General features: G+C 47.3%; 1 protein-coding gene across 1 annotated transcript; it reads right to left on the bottom strand.

The window, feature by feature from the left end:
• Nucleotides 1–11206: 11206 nt before the first annotated feature.
• KLF10 (KLF transcription factor 10) lies at nt 11207–18773 on the bottom strand. The gene is made up of 4 exons (XM_004431231.3): nt 18616–18773; nt 15240–15473; nt 14209–15121; nt 11207–12820 (listed from the first exon to the last, which is right to left on the bottom strand). Exons 1-4 carry the CDS (start codon nt 18649–18651, stop codon nt 12561–12563), a joined length of 1443 nt encoding a protein of 480 aa, XP_004431288.1. The 5' UTR covers nt 18652–18773; the 3' UTR covers nt 11207–12560.
• Between the last annotated feature and the right edge of the window lie 839 nt (nt 18774–19612).

Genomic DNA, 19612 nt, shown 5'->3' with positions numbered 1-19612 from the left:
AATATAAAGGGTTTATTTTTACATGAGGTAGATGTCAAAAGTTAAAAATCAGGACATTCGATATAAAAATCTAGATTGCCATGGATAGTGATGATGGTTGCATAACATTGTGAATGTACTTTATACCACTGAATTGTATATTTAAAATGGTAAAATTTTGTTATATATATTTTATCACAATGAAAAAAATGTTTAAAAAAATCCAGATTTCTAGTTTCTTTGAAAAATCAGACTATTCTGCAAAATTGCTTTCCCACATGGCAACATTGGCACCTTGGCCATCTCTGCTCATTTCCTACCTGTGGGCTTGGTTCCTTTATAGGATCCACTCAACTCTTCCTGTAGACATTGGGTTTGAGACCCTGGACTCAGCCTTCCAAAAGAACCTCGAGGTTGGAGGAAAGTGTGGTTTTCAGGGTGGCCAACTCCCACCCACCCTACCCACCCTGTATATTACCTCCTCCCCAGGGAAGAGAGCCTGGACATCAGGAATCCAGGGGTCCAGCACCCTTCCCTGGGGATCCCTGGCTGCTCTATTGGCTCAAGTCTTTCTTGATTTTCTAGCACTCATCTGTTTCTCAGTAGTCAGATCATGGAAAGCCTGTTCCTCAAGTCTGTCTTCGGGGACAGCAAAGAAGGAGGGAACTGGAGACCCGACTCCCAGTCAGCAGTCAGACCAGAATGAGCAGGGATAGAGGGGTGGGGTGGGGTGCAGGAGGAGAAAGTAGGCGAGGTCCCTGGGGCCCAGAGGCTGGCACCGGAATCCTGAGGAGGACCCCAGGGTCTAGTAATTGGGCCTTGTTATGTGTTGAATTACCCCTCCAACCCCCCAAATCCATATGTCCTAACCCCCACTACCTGTGAATAAGACCTTATTTGGAAGTAGGATTGTTGCAGATATAATTAGTTAAGATGAAGTCATTAGGGTGGGCCCTAATCCAATATGACTGAAGTCCTTATATAAGGGGGAAATTTGGACACAGAGAGCTGCATTCAGGGAGAATGCCATGCAAAGATGAAGGCAGAGATGGGGTCATGCTTCTATAACCCAAGGAACGCCAAAGATTGCCAGCAAACCACCAGAAGCCAGGGGAGAGATATGGGACAGATTCTCTCTCTCGGCTCTCAGAAGGAACCAACCCTGCCAACACCTTGATCTCAGACATCCAGCCTCCAGAACGGTGACACAATACATTTCTGTTAAGCCCCCCAGTTTGTGGTACTTTGTTACCACAACCCTAACAAACTAATACAGACTCGTTCCAAGTGGTTCCAGGATGGGCCCTTCCCCTTTCCTGCCCTGAAATGGACATTAGTAGTGAACAAGATTTGTACATGTACAGCAGAGGGGAAAGAGATATTTCTAGATGAGAGAAGTAATGTGAGCAGAAACAAGCATTGACAAGATGCTTTTGCATGGGGAGGGAGGTGGGAGTTAAGATAACGTCGCTAACTAACATTTCTTGAGCGTCTCTATGTCAAACACGTTATGTCCACCCATCCTTAAAACAAATTGGTTTGAGGTAAGTATTAACGTCATGTCCACTCTACGTGTGAGAAAAATGTGGCTTAGAGAAGTTAAACAACATGCCCCAGATTATATAAGTGGGGATGCCAGGATTTGAACCCAGGGCAACAACAGTTCGTTTTCAACTTCCCAAGCAGAGGAGAGTGGAACTGGTGCCTTAAGTCTCACCCTGACCTTTCAGTTGGCCTGAGATCCCTCAGGCGTTTAGCCTGGGGCTGGGCTGAGCCTCCTAGGACCAGCCTGACCTGAAGCAGTTCCTCCCTGTAATCTCTATCCCAAACATGGCCACTGGGCAGATTCAGTGTTAAACCAGTCAAACCAGAACAGAGGAGCTGGGCTGGGGCCAAGTTCCTGCTCCATCTCTCCAGCAGTGACCGGTGGCTACTGCTGAGGCCACCCAGGGTGCCTACACACTGGCCAAGAGAGGCAGGGTGGTTTGAGCACAGCCAAACTTACTCCCGTTGGAACAGATTGACTACACAGCTGCCAAAGAAAGCCTGAAAACAAAACCAAACAATCTCTGAAACATCCAGATTCAGAAAAGAAGGTTAAATGCCTCTTCACCCAAGCAACAGGCCTGGGGAGAAGAAGCCGGGCTGCAGCTCCAGCATCAGCACGAGTATGGGACAGCCAGAGACTCAGCTGCCTCGCCTAATCCCCAAGCGTTTATGACGAAACAGCACCTGTGTCACTCCAAAAACTGTGCCTAAAAAGTCCTCCATGAGAACCTCCTTTCTGGTCCCTTAAGGCAGAGATCCCAAATAGGTCAACCTTATACCCAGAGAGGCTCCTTGTGGCTGGGGCACTTGAAATGCAGACGTCATCGTTCTCACAAACTCTTAAATGTCATGCTCACTATGCGCCAGGCATTCCTACTTCTGTAGCTATGCGAATTCATTTCATCTTCATCCTTGATCTTAACTTGACCTAAATCACACAGTCAGCACATGGTGGAACTCGGATTGGAAACAATCCAGGGCTGGTGTTTTTAACCACCATAACTCACTGCCTTCCTAAAACATATAGGGAAGGAGACAGCATTTTACTCAGCAATTCTGCTATCCTCACCATCAAAACCAGGCAGCAGGCAGCAGTTGTCAGTCCCATGCTCTTTCTTGCCTACTCCTTAGAGCCACTAAGTACAAAATGCTGGGAGATACCTGCTCACCCTTCACTGCTTCCTTCAGCTCCTCGCAGAGGATTCCACCCTCCCATCTTCCTCCCTACACACAAGATGCTTCAGGTGGGAGGAGTGGATTATCCCCATTAAATACCTATGAATCTCAAAATTAAGGCACTAATTCTGGAAGGTCTCATGATTATCTGGGACAGCATCATCGCAACTATTGGAACAGTGGTTGTTAAATTTGCTTTGTCTGCACCAGCTCAACCAGGGCGATGGTGGTGTGTGAAGGGGGAGGGCCAAGGCAGCTTGCCTCTCTGTCTACGTAAACTGGGTAGGCATTACCTAACACCTTGCGGCAGAGCTGCTTTGTTCAGGATCCATGACCTGGGACTTGGCCCCTCTTAGTGTGCAAGTATAGGGCACCCATTGTGGCGGGGGAAGAAGTGTAACAGATCTGTTTTGTTCTTTAAAGTCACCCTCCTCAATACCTCAAGATATACAGAAGTGGCCCCTGGAGGGAGGTGAATAAATTCACTTGGAGCAAAGCAGCTTCATGGGACAAAAGGGGTTGTATCACAGTACACATTTATAAGTCAGGGTTATGCTGCGGTAACAAATAGTCTCCCAAATCACAATGTCTTAAAAGTACAAAAGTTTAGTTCTCACTCATGCTCCTTGCCATACTCATTCCAGGTTGGGATATTGCTGGTCACCCCCGTGGAGGGAAAGAGAGCTCTGAAGGGCCTAACACTGGCAGTTAGATACTCTGCCCTGGAAGTGATACACATCATTTCCCCTCACAACCCATTGACCAGACCTGAATGCATCACCCCGCCCAGCCACAAGGGAGAAATGCGATGCTACCACGTGCCTGAAAAGCAGAGCCTGATATATCTGATGAGCTCAGCATTATGACTTCTGCAGGGACGGGGACCCAGGCTCCCCTTCTGTTTGGAAATCATTGTTATTAGAACCACACTGAGAAAGAATAGAATGGACATGATCATAGTTTCAGAAGGCATCAGGGCTAGGTTATATCTCCAACCAGCAAGGTTGACTACAGCCTTGACTGAACTTTCCTGGTTGAACTAAATTTAAACTTGGGAAGAGAATATATAATCCCTTAGAAAAATCAAATTGAGGGGCCAGCCCCGGTGGCCTAGCGGTTGAGTTCGGCACACTCCACTTCAGCAGCCCGAGTTCAGTTCCTAGGCGTGGACCTACACCACTTGTCTGTCAGTAGCCTTGCTCTGGTGGTGGTTCATATATAAAAAGAGGAAGATTGGCGGCAGATGTTAGCTCAGGGTGACTCTTCCTCAGCAAAAAAAAAAAAAAAAAAAAAATCAAATTGAACAAATCTAAACATGGATAACAAAAGACCGTCGTGATGCCTATTCCAATGACAATATTGCTGGGATCAGGGAGAGGATTCTGAATCTGATACTAGAAATAGGAACTTAAGACCAGGTTAGAAAGTACTGCTATTAATGTATTAAGATGGAGCGATATAGACTGACATATGTGAACCAATATTATGGGCTGAATTGTGTCCCCTCAAAATTCATATGTTGAAGTTCTAATCCCCAGTACCTCAGAATGTGACTTTACTTGGAAATAAGATTTTCAAAGAGTTAATTAAGGTAAAATGAGGTCATTGGAGTGGGCCCTAATCCAATATGACTGGTGTCCTTAGAAGAAGAGGAGATCAGGACACAGACAGACACAGAGGGAAGACCATGTGAAGACACAGGGAGAAGTGGCCATCTTTAAGCCAAGGAGGGAGGCCTCAGAAGAAGTCAACCCTGCTGACACCTTGATCTTGGACTTCTAGCCTCCAGAACTGTGAAAATTTTTGTGAACAATTGGAGTTTGACCTTCTCTCCTAACAGGGACCACGTCACGACTATTTCTAACTGAGATTAGTGCCACCTCGAGGGGCCTTTTCTGTCTTAACGATTGATCTGAGTTGTGACAGTGCAATACTCACCACTGGTACTGGGGTAGCCCTCTTAGCATTTGCTTGCTTATTTTTCCACAGTTTTCAAATATAATTCTATCTTGGGAAACAGGTCAGATAAGCAACATAATCCCCATTTTATAGATAATAAAACAAGCCATGAAATAGTTAAATTGCTTAGCTCACCACTATAGTCAATTCAGAGCTGATACCAGCACACCGGCTCCATGACCCCAGAAGAAGTTTCCTTTCACAAGGCCACACTGTTTTGCTTTATCCAGTGGTAATAAACACTCAATGCTTGTATTTATCTTTTCAATGAGACTGTGTAAACTAAAAGGGAGCCTTTAGAAACTCATATTTAAGGTTCAGATAATCTAATCAAAGAAATAGAAAACTGCTTCTACCAAAGGCTACCCCTGGGTCATCCCTTCATTACTTGGTGATGTAGCTTAACTTCTCTCTTTCTTCCCAGCATGTCATACAGCTTTTACCAAACCAAGGCTGTGCCTCCACTGACGAGTGGCTAAGCTTAGAATTAAAAATTAAATTATTTCAAGAAAATCAAAGAAAGATCAGATATCACCTTCTCATATTTTGGGGTACTTCCACCTTTTTTAGCATCCCACTGCCAAACTGTCAATCAAGGTCCAACTGGGGTTGTTGGCATCTATTGAGTAGAAAGCCATGAATTTCTAAGTCTCTGTTGACAATAGGATACCAACTGGCAGGGGAAGCTTAAAACAACAGACCTCATTTATGTGATCCCGTTAAATTGATTCCTTCTGCTGGAGCAAAAGGCCGAAGATGAAAGAGTTATGCTTCTTTGGAGTTCTCTGTCAATATGAGGAGGTCACATTATCTGGGCAGACTCAGCACAGGTGTGACCTGATAATTTCCTGGGAAGAAAGATGTTTTTATCACTCATGCTGACCCTTGTTCCCCTGGGATTCTGACTCCTAGAGTCTGTAGAGCATTTTTAGCCCCTGCTTTGTAGGGCATCTGATATTCAGCACTTTATCATGAATTAACTAAGCTCAGACTTGGAGAATTCACTCATGACAACGAGGACAAGGGGAACTCCGTACACTGACTGACTCTGCAAACTCAGTTCATATATTGGATGCTTCTATGGTAACTTAGCCAAAATTTGTACTGTATAATCAAATGACAAGTGTCCATGCTTTAGCTATGCTCAGCAAATGCTACGGCTTGACGCTTTGTGCTTTCCTTCCCATAGACTGGCCCCATTGTAGTGATAGTTACTGTCAGTGGGTCACCCAAATAATTAGATAGGTAGGTAGAAGTGTGGGAACCCTGGATATCAAAATTCTCTAATCACCCCAACTCCAAGTGGCTTCCCTTTTCCTATTCTAGGTGGGCATTCTAATCCATTTACTGCCATACATATGTTCCCAGACATGGGTGCTGTAACAGTGCCAACAAATGTAGAATGTATTATACTTTCCAAGAGCTTTTGTGTACATAACCGTATTTGAGCTTGCCAATAGCTCTATGAGCTGAATAACGCAGATGTGTTTAGCCACATTCTTTTTGTTTTTTTTGTGTGTGTGTGTGTGAGAAAGATCGGCCCTGAGCTAACATCTGCCAATCCTTCTCTTTTTGCTGAGGAAGACTGGCCCTGGGTTAACATCCATGCCCATCTTCCTCTACTTTATATGGGACGCCGCCACAGCATGGCTCGACAAGCGGTGCTTTGGTGCGGGCCTGGGATCTGAACCGGCAAACCCCGGGCCGCCACAATGGAGCGTGTGCACCCAACCGCTTGTGCCACCGGGCCAACTCGTTTAGCCCCATTCTTAAAAGTGGGTGCTGAGACACAGAATGATAAAGCAACTTTCCCAAGGAATAGACTAGTTATCAGTAACCAGGACTAGAATCCAGGTGCGATGGTTAATTTTGTGTGTCAACTTGACAGGGCCACAGAGTGCCCAGATATTTGGTCAAACAGTATTCTGGGTGTATCTGTGAGAGTGTTTCTAGATGAGATGAATGTTTGAATTGGTAGACTGAGTAAAGCGGATTGCCCTCGCTAATGTGGGTGGGCTTCATCCAATAAGTTGAAGGTCTGAATAGAACAAAAAGGCTGAATAACGGGCAACTCCTGCTACTTGACGGCCCTTGAGCTGGGACATCAGTTTTTTCCTGCCTTCAGACTAACATTGAAACATCAGCTCTTCCTGAGTCTCGAGCCTGTCAGCCTTTGAACTGGAACTATATAATTGGCGCTCCTGGGTCTCCAGCTTGCCCACTGCTGATCTTGGGACTTATCAGCCTCTATAATTGCACAAACCAATTCCTCTTAACAAATCTCTCTCTCTCTCTTTCTCTCCAATGGTTCTCTTTCTCTGGAGAACCCTAATACACCAGGTCTTTTAATTTGATCAGTGCTCTTTCCCTGACACCTTCTCCAGGGCACAGCTACCTGTGTGGAAAATTAAAGGCAGTTCTACTTGAGAACCACCTCTAAGTCATTTCTCGAGCTGGTCTTAAGCAGGTCAGAAAAATGCCAGGACTGGGTTAAGGCACCAGAACAAAATCAGTGGGACATCTCTATAAGAAAGGCTTCCCTTAAGGTGTCCCTTGATGTCATCTCCCAAAAGATCTGTCCTAGCTCCAGGGCTTTGCTGGCTGCCCAATGCCCTTGATGAAAGTCCTCATTTATGTCCCTGGCTCACTCTCAGCCATTCCAGGCTGAGGAATTAGACTCACACAGAGGGCCTTGGTGAGCCTTGTGTATGTCCATCTTGATCAGATTTCTTCCCTACCCAGTTAAAAATGCAATCAAGAGAACCTGAACGCCATGAGATTTTTTTCTTTCTCTCTCTCTCTTTTTTTTTTTTTTTTGGTGAGGAAGATTAGCCCCAAGCTACATCCATTGCCAATCTTCCTCTTTTTGCTGAGGAAGATTAGCCCCTGAGCTAAATCTGTGCCCATTTTCTTCTATTTTGTATGTGGGACGACGCCACAACATGGCTTGATGTATGGTGCATAGGTCCGCGCCCAGGATCCGAACCTACGAATCCCAGGCTGCCCAAGCGGAGCACACAAACTTAAACAGTACAACACCGGGCCAGCCCCCCTGCCATGAGAGTTTTTTTATAGTTTGGAAGGTGTAGTAAATGGCCCTTCCAGCACTAGCAGAGAGTGGTGGGAATAAGAAAAAGGCAGTCTTTAGCTTTTCATTGCCTTTGTCTGTGCCCTGCATGTCGTGTAACAACTTCCTGGTTGTTCTCCCTCCCTCGAATCACACAGACTTCCTCTTGGTTCAATTTTCAGTTTGACAAAATTTAGTGAGCCCCTGCTGTGGGTCAGGCACTGTGCTAGATGCTGGTGATACAGCAGTGAGCAAGACCCACAGGGTCCTTGTCCTCGTGGAGTTTTATAGTCAAGGGAAAAAAGACAGACCTTAAGCAATTTCAGTAAAGGGTAATGATTATTATGATAGCAGAAATGTCAAGGTAAAAGGGCAGGGAAACATTCCCAGCAGAAGAAATAGCATATGTGAAGGCTCAGAGCTTGAACACAATATAGAGAATAAGGTGGGAAGTGGTGTGGAAGGTTGTTAGAAACCTAATGGTGCAGGGTCTTCTAGATCTGCTCAGTACACCACAGCAGCCACTAGCCACGTGTGGCTACTGAGCACTGGAAATGTGGCTAGTCCCAATTGAGATGTGCTGTAAGCATATAATACATACTGGATTTCGAAAGTTAGTACAAAAAAAAGATGTAATATATCTCATTCACAATTTTATATTGATTATATGTTCAAATGATAACAGTTTGGATATATTGGGTTAATAAAAATATCAAAATTAATTTTTATTTTTTTACTTTTCTGATGTGGATACTAGAAAATTTCAAATTACATACGTGGCTCACATTATATTTCTATTAGACAGCACTGCTCTAAACCATGTTAAGAAATCTAGACTTTATCCTGAGAGCATTGAGAAGTTTTTGAATTGTTTTAAACAGGGAAGTGACATGGTCAGATTTGCATCTTCAAAAGACTCAGTGGTGAGGAGACTGGATGTAGGGAGACGAGATTAGAGGCAGGGAGGCCAGTTATGGGCAGGGGCAGTTGTTCAAATGAGAGACGGCAGATTAGACGCGGGTAGTGATGCGGGTAGAGAAAACTCAAAAAGTCAAATTACTAATACCAAACAGCTCTCATTCCAGTGAGAAATGATAGGTTGAACCATATGAAATTTCCATCTTTGTCAATCAAAAATGGTTGAATATTGAAAGAGCTAACAAACGCCAAAGTTGGAACAACTGAGTCACAAGATAAGTACAGTATTATATTATAATTCAAAGAATGACATAAACATCCATAAGTCCATACTGACATAAATAACCAAATACATAAATAAATGGAGGAGAAGCAACAATTCTTTCTTCTAGAAGAATTTCAATTAGTAAATAATGAAGGAACTAGGAAATCACCATTAGCATACCACAGTAATAATTGCTTCAGGCAAGATCCACTTAAGGATACTGAGTGGCCAAAAGTTTAAGCAGACATAGGTTATTTGCATAGTCTTAAAGTATCTCCCTCCAAGTAGTTCATAATTATAAAAAGAAAAATAGTTTACAATGGAAAATCCCAGCAGACATCACTTAGCTAAGTGATCAAGGTCAACATCAGCAGTAATGCAGATATCATGTATCCCTCAATATGATGCACCGAGGATATTATCACTCCGTGGTATCTTCCCAAGTAACACACAACCTCAGTCTCGTCGTGAAAAAACATCAGACAAACCCAAACCGAGGGGCATTCTACAAAATAACTCACAAGTACTGTTCACGAGAGACAAGAGAAGACCTTATCCTGGATAAGGTCCTGTAACAGAAAAAAAGACCTTCGTAGAAAAAACTGGAGAACCTCTAATAAGTTCTACATGTTAGGTAATAGTATTGTACCAAGGTTAACTTCTTAGTTTTGATAAATGTTCCACGGCTATGTAAGATGTTATAAGCGGGGGCTGGATGAAGGGTAAATGGGAACTCTGTGTTTGCAACTTTCACTAAATCTAAAATTATCTAGGGCCAGCCAGGTGGCATAGCGGTTAAGTACGCATCCTCTGCTGCCAGCGGCCCGGGGTTCGCAGGTTCGGATCCCTGACACACACAGACGCACCGCATGTCAAGCCATGCTGTGGCAGCGTCCCATATAAAGTGGAGGAAGATGGGCACAGATGTTAGCCCAGGGTCAATCTTCCTCAGCAAAAAGAGGAGGATTGGCGACAGATGTTAGCTCAGGGCTAATCTTCCTCACAAAAAAATAAATAAATAATAAAAAACAATAAAATTATCTAAAAACAATTAACTGCTGAAAAAAGACACCTGAATACCAGCAATTTCATATAGTCCAACTAAATTCATACATCAGAGCAGCAACAACAAAAATTGAAGTGCTAAAGCTACGCTAATACCACATTATCATAACATGCTACAAATGCCAACTTTCACAAGCTCAGAGCCTGCATGAACATTCAACTCCAACATAATCTATTCAAATGACTTACTAGATTCTTAAAGAAAAGTCTCAGATTCCAACTAGGACTGGGAGGAACACAGCAATGAGTGGCACATTTCATTGGCCATGTCATTACAAGGTACTGGGCACTGGGTCAGCTACCTTCCTTTATTCCCACTTCTGAAGACCCGCCATGAGGAGCTCTAGGCAGTGAGGACGGCCCAGCTTCCCAGCACAGAAACTGCAGACAGGCGAGGCCCCTCTCCAGCAGCTGTCATACTTAGGTGGTGTTAAGTTTCCAAGAAAAGTAATAGCAACCGGCACACAGATGACTTGAGATGCCTGTCCTACAACTGGTGCCAAGTGAGTACATCGTCCCTTATCACGGCTGTTCAACAGTGAGCCAGACTCGAGGTCAACGGTCAAGCTGGGCGCTGTGGAAGATGTTCTCTCATGACCACAAGGTGATTTCAGAGCAAAAACAGAAATTTCCAAAATTATACTCAATACAACAAGTGGCATTTACAGCTCTTAGTTCTTTCTACTGACAAGGGACTAGCAAGTGTTTCTGTTCAGAGGTGGATTACCTTTCCTGCAGCTCAAGTACCGGTATGTTTATTGCATTTAAGGCATCACTTAATGGTCTGAGCTAATCTAACTTCCAGAGGTGAGCAATTTACTCTCTATTTAATAGGTCAGGCTTCTTTTCATTTGCCACAGCAGTCTCATTGCCTGTAATTATTCACTGTGGTGTTTCCTTTAACTTAATGCTACTTAAGGTTTTGCTGAGAGCCAGAGCTATATCTCAACCCCAAATAATCAAAATGTACAAGAATGTTTAAAAACTAAAATGGATCGGTTTCTTAGCACAGGCAGGCTTGCACATGTATCTCGATGAATATATAGATAGCTGGCCTCACTTTGTATACTCTAAATTGATTCATATGTTAAAGATACACTCCTCCAGTTCTAAATTTAAATGAGGCCCGTAGAGAAATTCAGACACTAAGTCCTTGGATCGTGCCATAAGTGATCACTGTCAAGGTTAGAGTGAGAGTGGTTTTCAACAAATGCAATCAACCAATGATGTATAGCAAAGGAAATTCTTTATTGTAAACAAGATATAAAGTACAACAAAAGAAATATTGTGCAAATTGTAAATCACAAGGATTTTTTTTTTTATTAAAAGAAAACTTTTTTTGTTTTCCAACGGTCCAAGTTTTGATGTCAGAAATCTACACCTGATATAGAGAAAAATGTTAATTGGAAAGATATAGTGACATTTTTCACTATATATTTTAAACAATTTACTTTTGTTTTATCACTGTGTATACCATCCACTATACAACAGAATATAACAGAAATACTGTTAACAAGAGTGAATGTTCTAATCATTCTTCTACCCACCTAGTTCCACATCCCCCCAAAAAACTCCTATAAATTAACAGGACAACATTTGTCCATTTGTGAATAATGGTCACTTAACTTTCTAATTCAATAAAGCACACATTATATCCTCATAACATAAGGTTACTTTACTGATGACATAAGCCATCTTTTTCAAGGACTAATCTAAAATTCTTGATATCCCTTCTTTACAATATATATTTTTATCTTCAAATTTTTTTCCAAACAAAGTGCAGTGTATCTTAGAGTCTACAGAAAACACATTGGTATACAATTTTCAAATCTACACAAGAAACTGCAGGCAAACTAAAGTTCAAAGCATAATAAAATGCCTAGATATGGTCATTTGTTAAACTTTCAAAACAAAATTGCAAAAAAATTGTAGCTACACTTCGAAGCAATTAAATTAACGAGGATTCCAATTCTTTGGGCCCTCTTTAGCAATATACAGCTGCTCAATTCAAAATGTCGGCGATACTGTAAAAACGCTAGTTCTAGATATCTTTAACAACTACAGCCACGGAGCTGGCTGGAAAGACTAGAAAGAGTGAACAAGATAACTCAACGGAAAGATGACAATATTCGTAATAATACAAATCAACTTTACATCTCCATCCCTGTACCGTAATGTTTATTTCCAGTCTCTATACTCTTGAAACCAGTGCTTTAGAAGAATCACATTGAAGAGTTGGTCTCAAGTATAAATGGTGAAAGTAAAGGAACAAAACGTGCACACAAATTCAAAATCTGTGCTACCTGTGTTGACCTCATCTGAAACCTCCAAAACAATATTTAAAGGAATAAAAGCTTTTCCATCTCTTATGTGGTAAGAAATGAATCCTGCCACCGTGTGACCTGCCTGTGGCCGCAGCACTTCTTGTCATCTAACCCAGGCTGGGCCTTTCTCCCCAGGCTGTGGGGCCTCTGCTTTCAGCCCGCACCGGTGGGCCAGAGACTTGCAGTGGAAGCATTTTTATATCACCACTGGCTCCGGGCTGTGACCAAAGTTACTTCTGACTCTTCACCTTCCAATCTGTCACTGTGTGGGAGCAGGGGTTGGAGGTAGGGCAATGTCGTTTAACTTGCTTACTTCCATCTGCCAGTTTGGTAGCTTCTTGGCTGACAGATGGCGCCGGGCATGCTTGGTCAAATGGTCACTCCTCATGAACCGCCGGTCACACATGGGACAGGCGAATTTCTTCTCTCCTGTGTGGGTTCGTCGGTGTCTGGACAGTTCATCAGAACGGGCAAACCTCCTTTCACAACCTTTCCAGCTACAGCTAAAAGGCTTTTCTCCTGAAACAGAAATTCAGATTGTTACTATGCATTTATTTAATCACTGTAAATTATGTATTTAATTATATCTAAAGACACACTTTAGGGTCAGCCCGGTGGCTTAGCGGTTAAGTGCATGCGCTCCGCTACTGGCGGCCTGGGTTCGGATCCCGGGCACACACCGACGCACCGCTTCTCCGGCCATGCTGAGGTCGCGTCCCACATACAGCAACTAGAAGGATGTGCAACTATGACATACAACTATCTACTGGGGCTTTGGGAAATAAAAAGAGGAGGATTGGCAATAGATGTTAGCTCAGGGCCGGTCTTCCTCAGCAAAAAGAGGAGGATTAGCACGGATGTTAGCTCAGGGCTGATCTTCCTCACAAAAAAAATAAAAATAAAAATAAAGACACACTTTAAAATATCTAAAGATACACATTTTAAAGTATCTTCAGAGATACGTTTTAAAATAATAAAAGCTACTAAGTTAACAAACTGTTAAGTGAGTATTATATGTGCATCACTCTATTTTCAAACTTCAGTCACGTTTATAAAAATCTTCCCCTTATATAAGAAGCAAAAACTAAAAGGTTTTTTGACCCCAACTATGGTACAAAAGGTTTTAAAGATACCTTTTTTGTGTGTGTGAGGGAGATCAGCCCTGAACTAACATCCGTGCTAATCCTCCTCTTTTTGCTGAGGAAGACTGGCTCTGAGCTAACATCTATTGCCAATCCTCCTCCTTTTTTTTCTTCCCCAAAGGCCCAGTAGATAGTTGTATGTCATAGTTGCAAATGCTTCTAGTTGCTGTATGTGGGACGCGGCCTCAGCATGGCCGGAGAAGCAGTGCGTCGGTGTGCACCCGGGATCCGAACCGGGGCTGCCAGTAGCTGAGCGCGAGCACTCAACCGCTAAGCCACTGGACCGGCCCTAAAAATACTTTTTTTTTTGTGAGGAAGATCAGCCCTGAGCTAACACCCATACCAATCCTCCTCTTTTTGCTGAGCAACACTGGCCCTGGGGTAACATCTGTGCCCATCTTCCTCCACTTTATGTGGGACGCCACCACAGCATGGCTTGACAAGCGGTGCGTCGTGCACACCTGGGATCCAAACCCGGGCCGCCAGCAGCGGAGCACGTGCACTTAACTGCTACGCCATGGGGCCAGCCCTCTAAAAATACTTTTTAATTAAAGTACCCACTGAGACATTTTAAGAATCATCATTTGAGAAATTAAAACAAAAACACTTTGATGAAATCTTTTAGAGGATCTTGCACTGGTAAAAATCATCCACTGAACTGGCTGATAAGCAAGTTCTTCCTTAACATGCTTGGTTTATATTTGGGAACACTGCCAAAAAATCTTCATCTAAATTTCTAAGACATAAATAAGAAATGGTTGGTACCTGTATGTGTTCTCATGTGGGCCTTCAGATGAGAACTTTTAAAGTATGTCTTGCCACATCCTGGGTGGCTACAGATGTGACTTCTTATCCTCGATGAGTCAATCTGAGGAGTGACTTTTGTTGCCGAAGGGGAAAACCCGGGAGCAGGGGCGATGGGAGAGAGTCTGGTGCCATTTGGGCTCACCACTGGAGGCTTTGGGTTCTGAACAACGGGCTGGGGTACGACAAACATGACAGCGCCTTTGGGTACCTGGGTGCCCATGAACACAACAGGCGGGCAGACGGCTGGCGGCTGACTCGGTGGGGTGCTGGGAACGACTGTTGTCACAACGGGGTTGTTTGCAGGGAGGGAAACCATCTGACAGATAACTGGCATAGGCGGCACTCCCCCTGTTGATACTGCAGGTGGAGAGACCACCACGGACTTCTGTTGTGGGGACATGGGGGCTGGCTGGGACCTACAGATGACCGTCTCTGCGGAAGACACAGAAAAGTCATCAAGTGCAGCGCCTGCTTTCTCATTAACATCTGCCACTGCGTTTCTCTCACATTTGGATCTGTTTGGTGACACAGCTGCACAAGGGATGTTTTTTCTTGCAGCCTCAATATTCAGGTGGGTTCTTCTTCGAAAAGAACTGTCCTGAGAGTTAAGGATGCTGGCTGCTTTCACTGGGCAGGATCGGTGGTTACACAGCTGGGCATCAGCTGTATGACGAATCACACTGGTTGCCTGAGCCTTGGGACGTTTGGGGGCAGGTACTGGGCTCTGCTCCTCCTCTTTGAAAGGTGCAGCAATGTGAGGCTTGGCAGTATCTGAGAATGATTTGAAGTGTCCAGTAGATGGCGCTGGTGCCATCAGATTCGACACTTGGGAGGGTTCAAAGTCAGAAGGGCTGTAAGGTGGAGTCAAACACTAGAGAAGAGAAACAAATACAGAGGCAACAGCATGAGAAATTTAAAGTAGAGTTCATCTCGTAATTTATAAGAAATTCTATCATTTATATTCATCTTAAAAATTAAATAATACTTACAAATGCTGGGATCGTATGAAAGTCAGGTGTACCAGGAAACAGATTCTCTTCCTCTGATATATCAGAGACTGGAGTAACAGGTCTGTTTTCAATGTATTTCTTAAAATCAGACTTCCAACTGCAGCTCATTGACATAAGTGCTTCTACAGCTTCAAAATCACTTTTCTCTGTAGTTTTCTTCCAGGAAAACACACTCTCTTTTGATCTTTCAGAAATCATTTCCATTCTTTCCTCCTATAAAAACAAAAGATTAAATGCTTATTAAGCATATTTTTGTCATCTAAATAACACACAAAGCAATGTACAATTTTTTCCCTTTTTTACAATGTACTCAACTTTCCAAGTTAAAATTTGAAACATCAATTTTTCTCTCACCCCTACTCTGATGGTAATGGTGATAAAAGTCGTCCTCATTTTTCCTCTCACACTTAGGCTTAAACACTGATAACCCTTGGAAGGTAGAGAGGAGCACCTGACTACCATTAAGGGGGTAAGGTGACCAAGGCCAAAGGTATCAACGCATTTGTGACCCCAAAAAAGAGAAGTGCTTGGCTTTGAAGAAAAAAAAGTTTTATATTCTTTCCAGAGTAGCCACCTGCAACTGGGGTCAGACAAAATCACTAAGGGAAGGCTCTGCAGAAGTTATATTAATACTACAGGTATGGTAAGAGGTCTTTTGAGATATGGTTCCCAATAGGAAAAAAAAAAAGGCCAAAACTTTCTTAAAAAGGCAAAGTGTAGTGGACAGAGCTCTGGCTTGTTGATATGAGTCTGACCTTCGGAAAGTCACTTTGCAGTTTGGGATAAAATCAACAGGATAAGGAATCTTCAGAGTTTCTCTCAACTAAGTGCATTATGTTATTGGAAACCTAAAATTTTTTGATAACTTGATTATCTATGGTAAAGAGAGATAGAGTGAAATATGTGGGAAAATCCTAAAGCTTTATTTTAGTTAAGTTTCAACTTCTTCACGTTCGTGTTTCCTTTCATTGGATCTATTTAACCCAACGGTTTGCTATGCACAATTATGACCAGCTAATGAAATGCTAAAAAAACGAATAATCCGAAAATTTAATATTCTACTTGGAATTTGCAAAAACTCTCACTGTAAAGAATCTGCAATAGTCAAAACAGAATCTATTTTAATTTTTTAAAAAACCGCTTGATGAGAGGAGTAACAGCACATGCTTTGTATTCATTTGTACAACTCCTTCTACCAAGTGTTTAATACTTATCCTTAAATTGCACTTAAAAAAAAATGGTACTATCCATCATCTCCCCCATTTTCCATCAATGTGATCCTGTTCTTTTGGTCAAAGTAGAGATTGTGTAAAAATACTGAAAAATATTCTTTACATCACAAAGTATTATTCTCAAGGTTTGTTTCAAAAAATGCACAAAGCTTCCGTGTTAAAATCGTAAGAAAACGAGCCATTGCTCTTGAAATAGGGCTCACAATGCAATTGCATAATTGCGAGCGCCTTTATGTAAGCTGCAATGGACAGCGCCTGCCTGTGTAAAAGCCTCCTCAACAAGCCAATGCGAAGAAAGAAGAAAAGAGACAAGGCAGGCAGCAGGGAAGGGGTGTGTGAGCCGGGAAGGGCAGGAAGAGAAGCGGGGAGGGGAGGAAAGGGAGTGGGGCGCGAGGCAGGAAAGGGAAGCGCGGGCGGAGGCGGCAGACGAGGGGCGGGGGCGGCCGGCGGGGGAGATCCTCGCTGGCGGGGACAGACGGATGGGGCCGCCCTAACCTCAATGAGGATCGCGGGTGAGTCACTGGGAACATTCCTCGCCGCTCGCACGTCCCCGCGTCCCTGCCCCCGCCATTGGCCAGCCGGCCCGGCGGCCCGGGCCCGGATTGGCTGGGCCGCGAAGGCGGGGAGAGGAGGGAGGAGGGGGCGAGGCATGTGAACAAAGCGTGATCAGCGGCTGGTCCGGGCGGCGCAGGAAACGTGAACTGGGAATTGCCGCGCCGTCACCTTTCACCTACTTCCTGAGCCGCCGGCCCCCGCCCTCGCGCCGCCCGGGGGAGGGGCCGCGGGCGCCAACCGCGCGGCAGAGCGCGGGCGGGGAGGGGCGGGCCGCGGGCGCAGGCTCCGGGAGGGCCCGCCCCTTCCAGCTCCCCGCGAGCCGCCGTTCCCTTAGGAACCGACAGCGGGGCCGGGCCTCGCTCCCGCCCCTGGCGGAGGCCAGGGCTGGGTCACTCGGGGACGTGAAGCTCCCCGGGCGCACCCGCTCCCAGCCCACCCCCGGCCTCCGCCTCAGCTGCCCGAGGAGGAGCCGGGTCCCCGCGGAAACCCGGCCCCCGCCCTCCTCCCGGCCGCGGTCCCCGGGGACCCGGCCGAGCCCTGGGCGCTTCCCGCCCACGCCGCCCGCGGGACCTCAGACCACCCCGGCTCCCCCGCAGACGCGGCGCCCCCTCCCCCCGGCTTCCGGCCGCTCCGGCCCCCGCCTGCCGCGCGTCTCCACGGTGCCCAGACGTGCGGCCCCCGCAGGCCCGGCTCCAGACGCGCGGCCCACGGCCTGCGGCTCCCGCCTCGGCACGCGGCCCCCGCGTCTCGCCGCCCCGCTTCCCCCGCCCACCTTCCCAACCCCGCTGCTGGGGCCCGCTCACCACCCTCCCATCCCCGGGGCGCCTCCCTGCCCCCTCCAAGGGGTCCTCAGAAGGCAGCCACCTGCCCCCGCCAGGGATGGGGAGTCCCCTGCCGACGTCTGCGGGGCACTCCTCGTCCCCCCCTCGGCGGCCCGGGCCCGCGTGCCATTCCCCCGCGCCCACGCCAGGCGCCTCCTCCTCCAGCCTCCGGCTGTCTGCTGAGCAGCCCCCGTCCTGCAAGCTTCTGTTCAGACCCCGAAAGGGGCAGCCTAGCCGCCCTCTCCTCCCCCGTGGACACCCCACCCCACATGCGCGCGAGCAGCCCCCTCCCACCCTGGGTCACATTCCTGATCCAGACGGGGGCATCTCTCCCCAGTGCCAGGTGCAGGGTAGCCCTCGTGTGCCCCCCTCCCCTTCCACACCTTCCCCTATCGTCGCTGCCAGGGCAGCAGCCCCCTCCTCACTCGTCCTGCTCCTCCAGTCATCCTCCTCCTCACCTGACTCAGGTCTCCCTGCGGAGCTGCTCCTTCCCCTCCTCATTACACCTTGAGCAAGACCCTTCTCCCTTCGTCCCCAGATCCCAGTCGGCCTCTCCTGACCCCCTCCGCGACACACACGCCCTCACCGATGCCCAGGCTGCAGGCAGGAAGCCCCTTCCTCCCCCACGACTCGGCTGCAGCCTCCGTCCTCAGGCGCAGCTGATGTCAGGGGCTCGGGGTTCGCGCCCCGCTGGCCCCGCAGACGCGGCGTGGCAGGCAAGGACAGGGGCATCCCCAGGTGACTTACCGCAGCGTGCTGGAGAGAAGCGCCAAAGTTGAGCATGGCTGGCTGCCTGGCCGCCGGCGACGAGCTGACTGGCTGCTAGGGTGCTTGGCTGCGTGGCCACGACGGGCGCCCGGAGATACTCGACGCCGCTCCCGCCGCCGCCGCGCTCCGCGCCGTCTGCCCCCTCCCCATTCAGGTAGCCGCTCTGCCTGCCCCGCGCCGCGGGCGGGGGCGGGGGCGGGGCCTGCGGCCGGCCAATCAGCGACAAAGGTGTGTGAGGCGCCGGCCAATGGGCTCGCGGGGCCACGCGTGATCAGCGGCTGCCCGGCAGCGTGAAGCTTGTGTCAGTGGAGCGTGTACACAATCTCCGGCAGCATGTTCCCTCGGTCTTGCCCGAGGGAACTCCCGCCGCCACCTGACTCAGTGACACCCCCCACCCCCGGCCTACCCCCTGCCTGTAGTCCCCCGCCCCAGCCTGGGAGGCGGTGCCGCGGGCGGGGGCCTAGCCGGGAGGCGCGGCGGCGGCGCGCCCAGGCACTGCGGAGGGCCGGCCCCACGTGGGAGGTGGGGAAGGATGCCCGCTCCGCCCCGTCCCCTCCGCGCGGGGCCCCGTCTCAGCCCGCCGCGGGGTGGGCGGGACGCCGGGCAGCCGGGCGGGGGAGGCGGCGGCTGCAAGCCAAGCGGCCCGAGCCAAGAGATTTGCATTTGGAAGCGCTGTCCTCTTGCGCGTCTGGCGAGAAAGCAGAGCCCGCTGACCGCCTGAGCTGCGGTTCTCGAGCATTTGCTGGGTTTTGCCTAGCTGAGCCGTGGGGAGCATCGGGGCTGGCAGGGGAGGGAAGGGAACCCTGTCACTGAACCGACACCTGCTCCTGCGCCCCCCGTCCCCACCGAGGCCGCCGGCGCGGGCTCGCCCTCCCCATCTGCGTGGCTGGCAGCAGTGCCCGCCCCCTGCCCGCCCCGCCCATCCTTCCTCCAGGGCAGCCGAGAGAGCGGTATGGGGACTGCAGGAAGCCCCGAG

This window comes from Ceratotherium simum, chromosome 23 (genome assembly GCF_057802395.1).
Source record: "Ceratotherium simum simum isolate JZ-2026a chromosome 23, ASM5780239v1, whole genome shotgun sequence".
Classification (NCBI taxonomy): domain Eukaryota; kingdom Metazoa; phylum Chordata; class Mammalia; order Perissodactyla; family Rhinocerotidae; genus Ceratotherium; species Ceratotherium simum.
The sequence above is the reverse complement of the archived record's forward strand: the minus strand, read 5'-3'. Positions and strand labels throughout refer to the sequence as shown.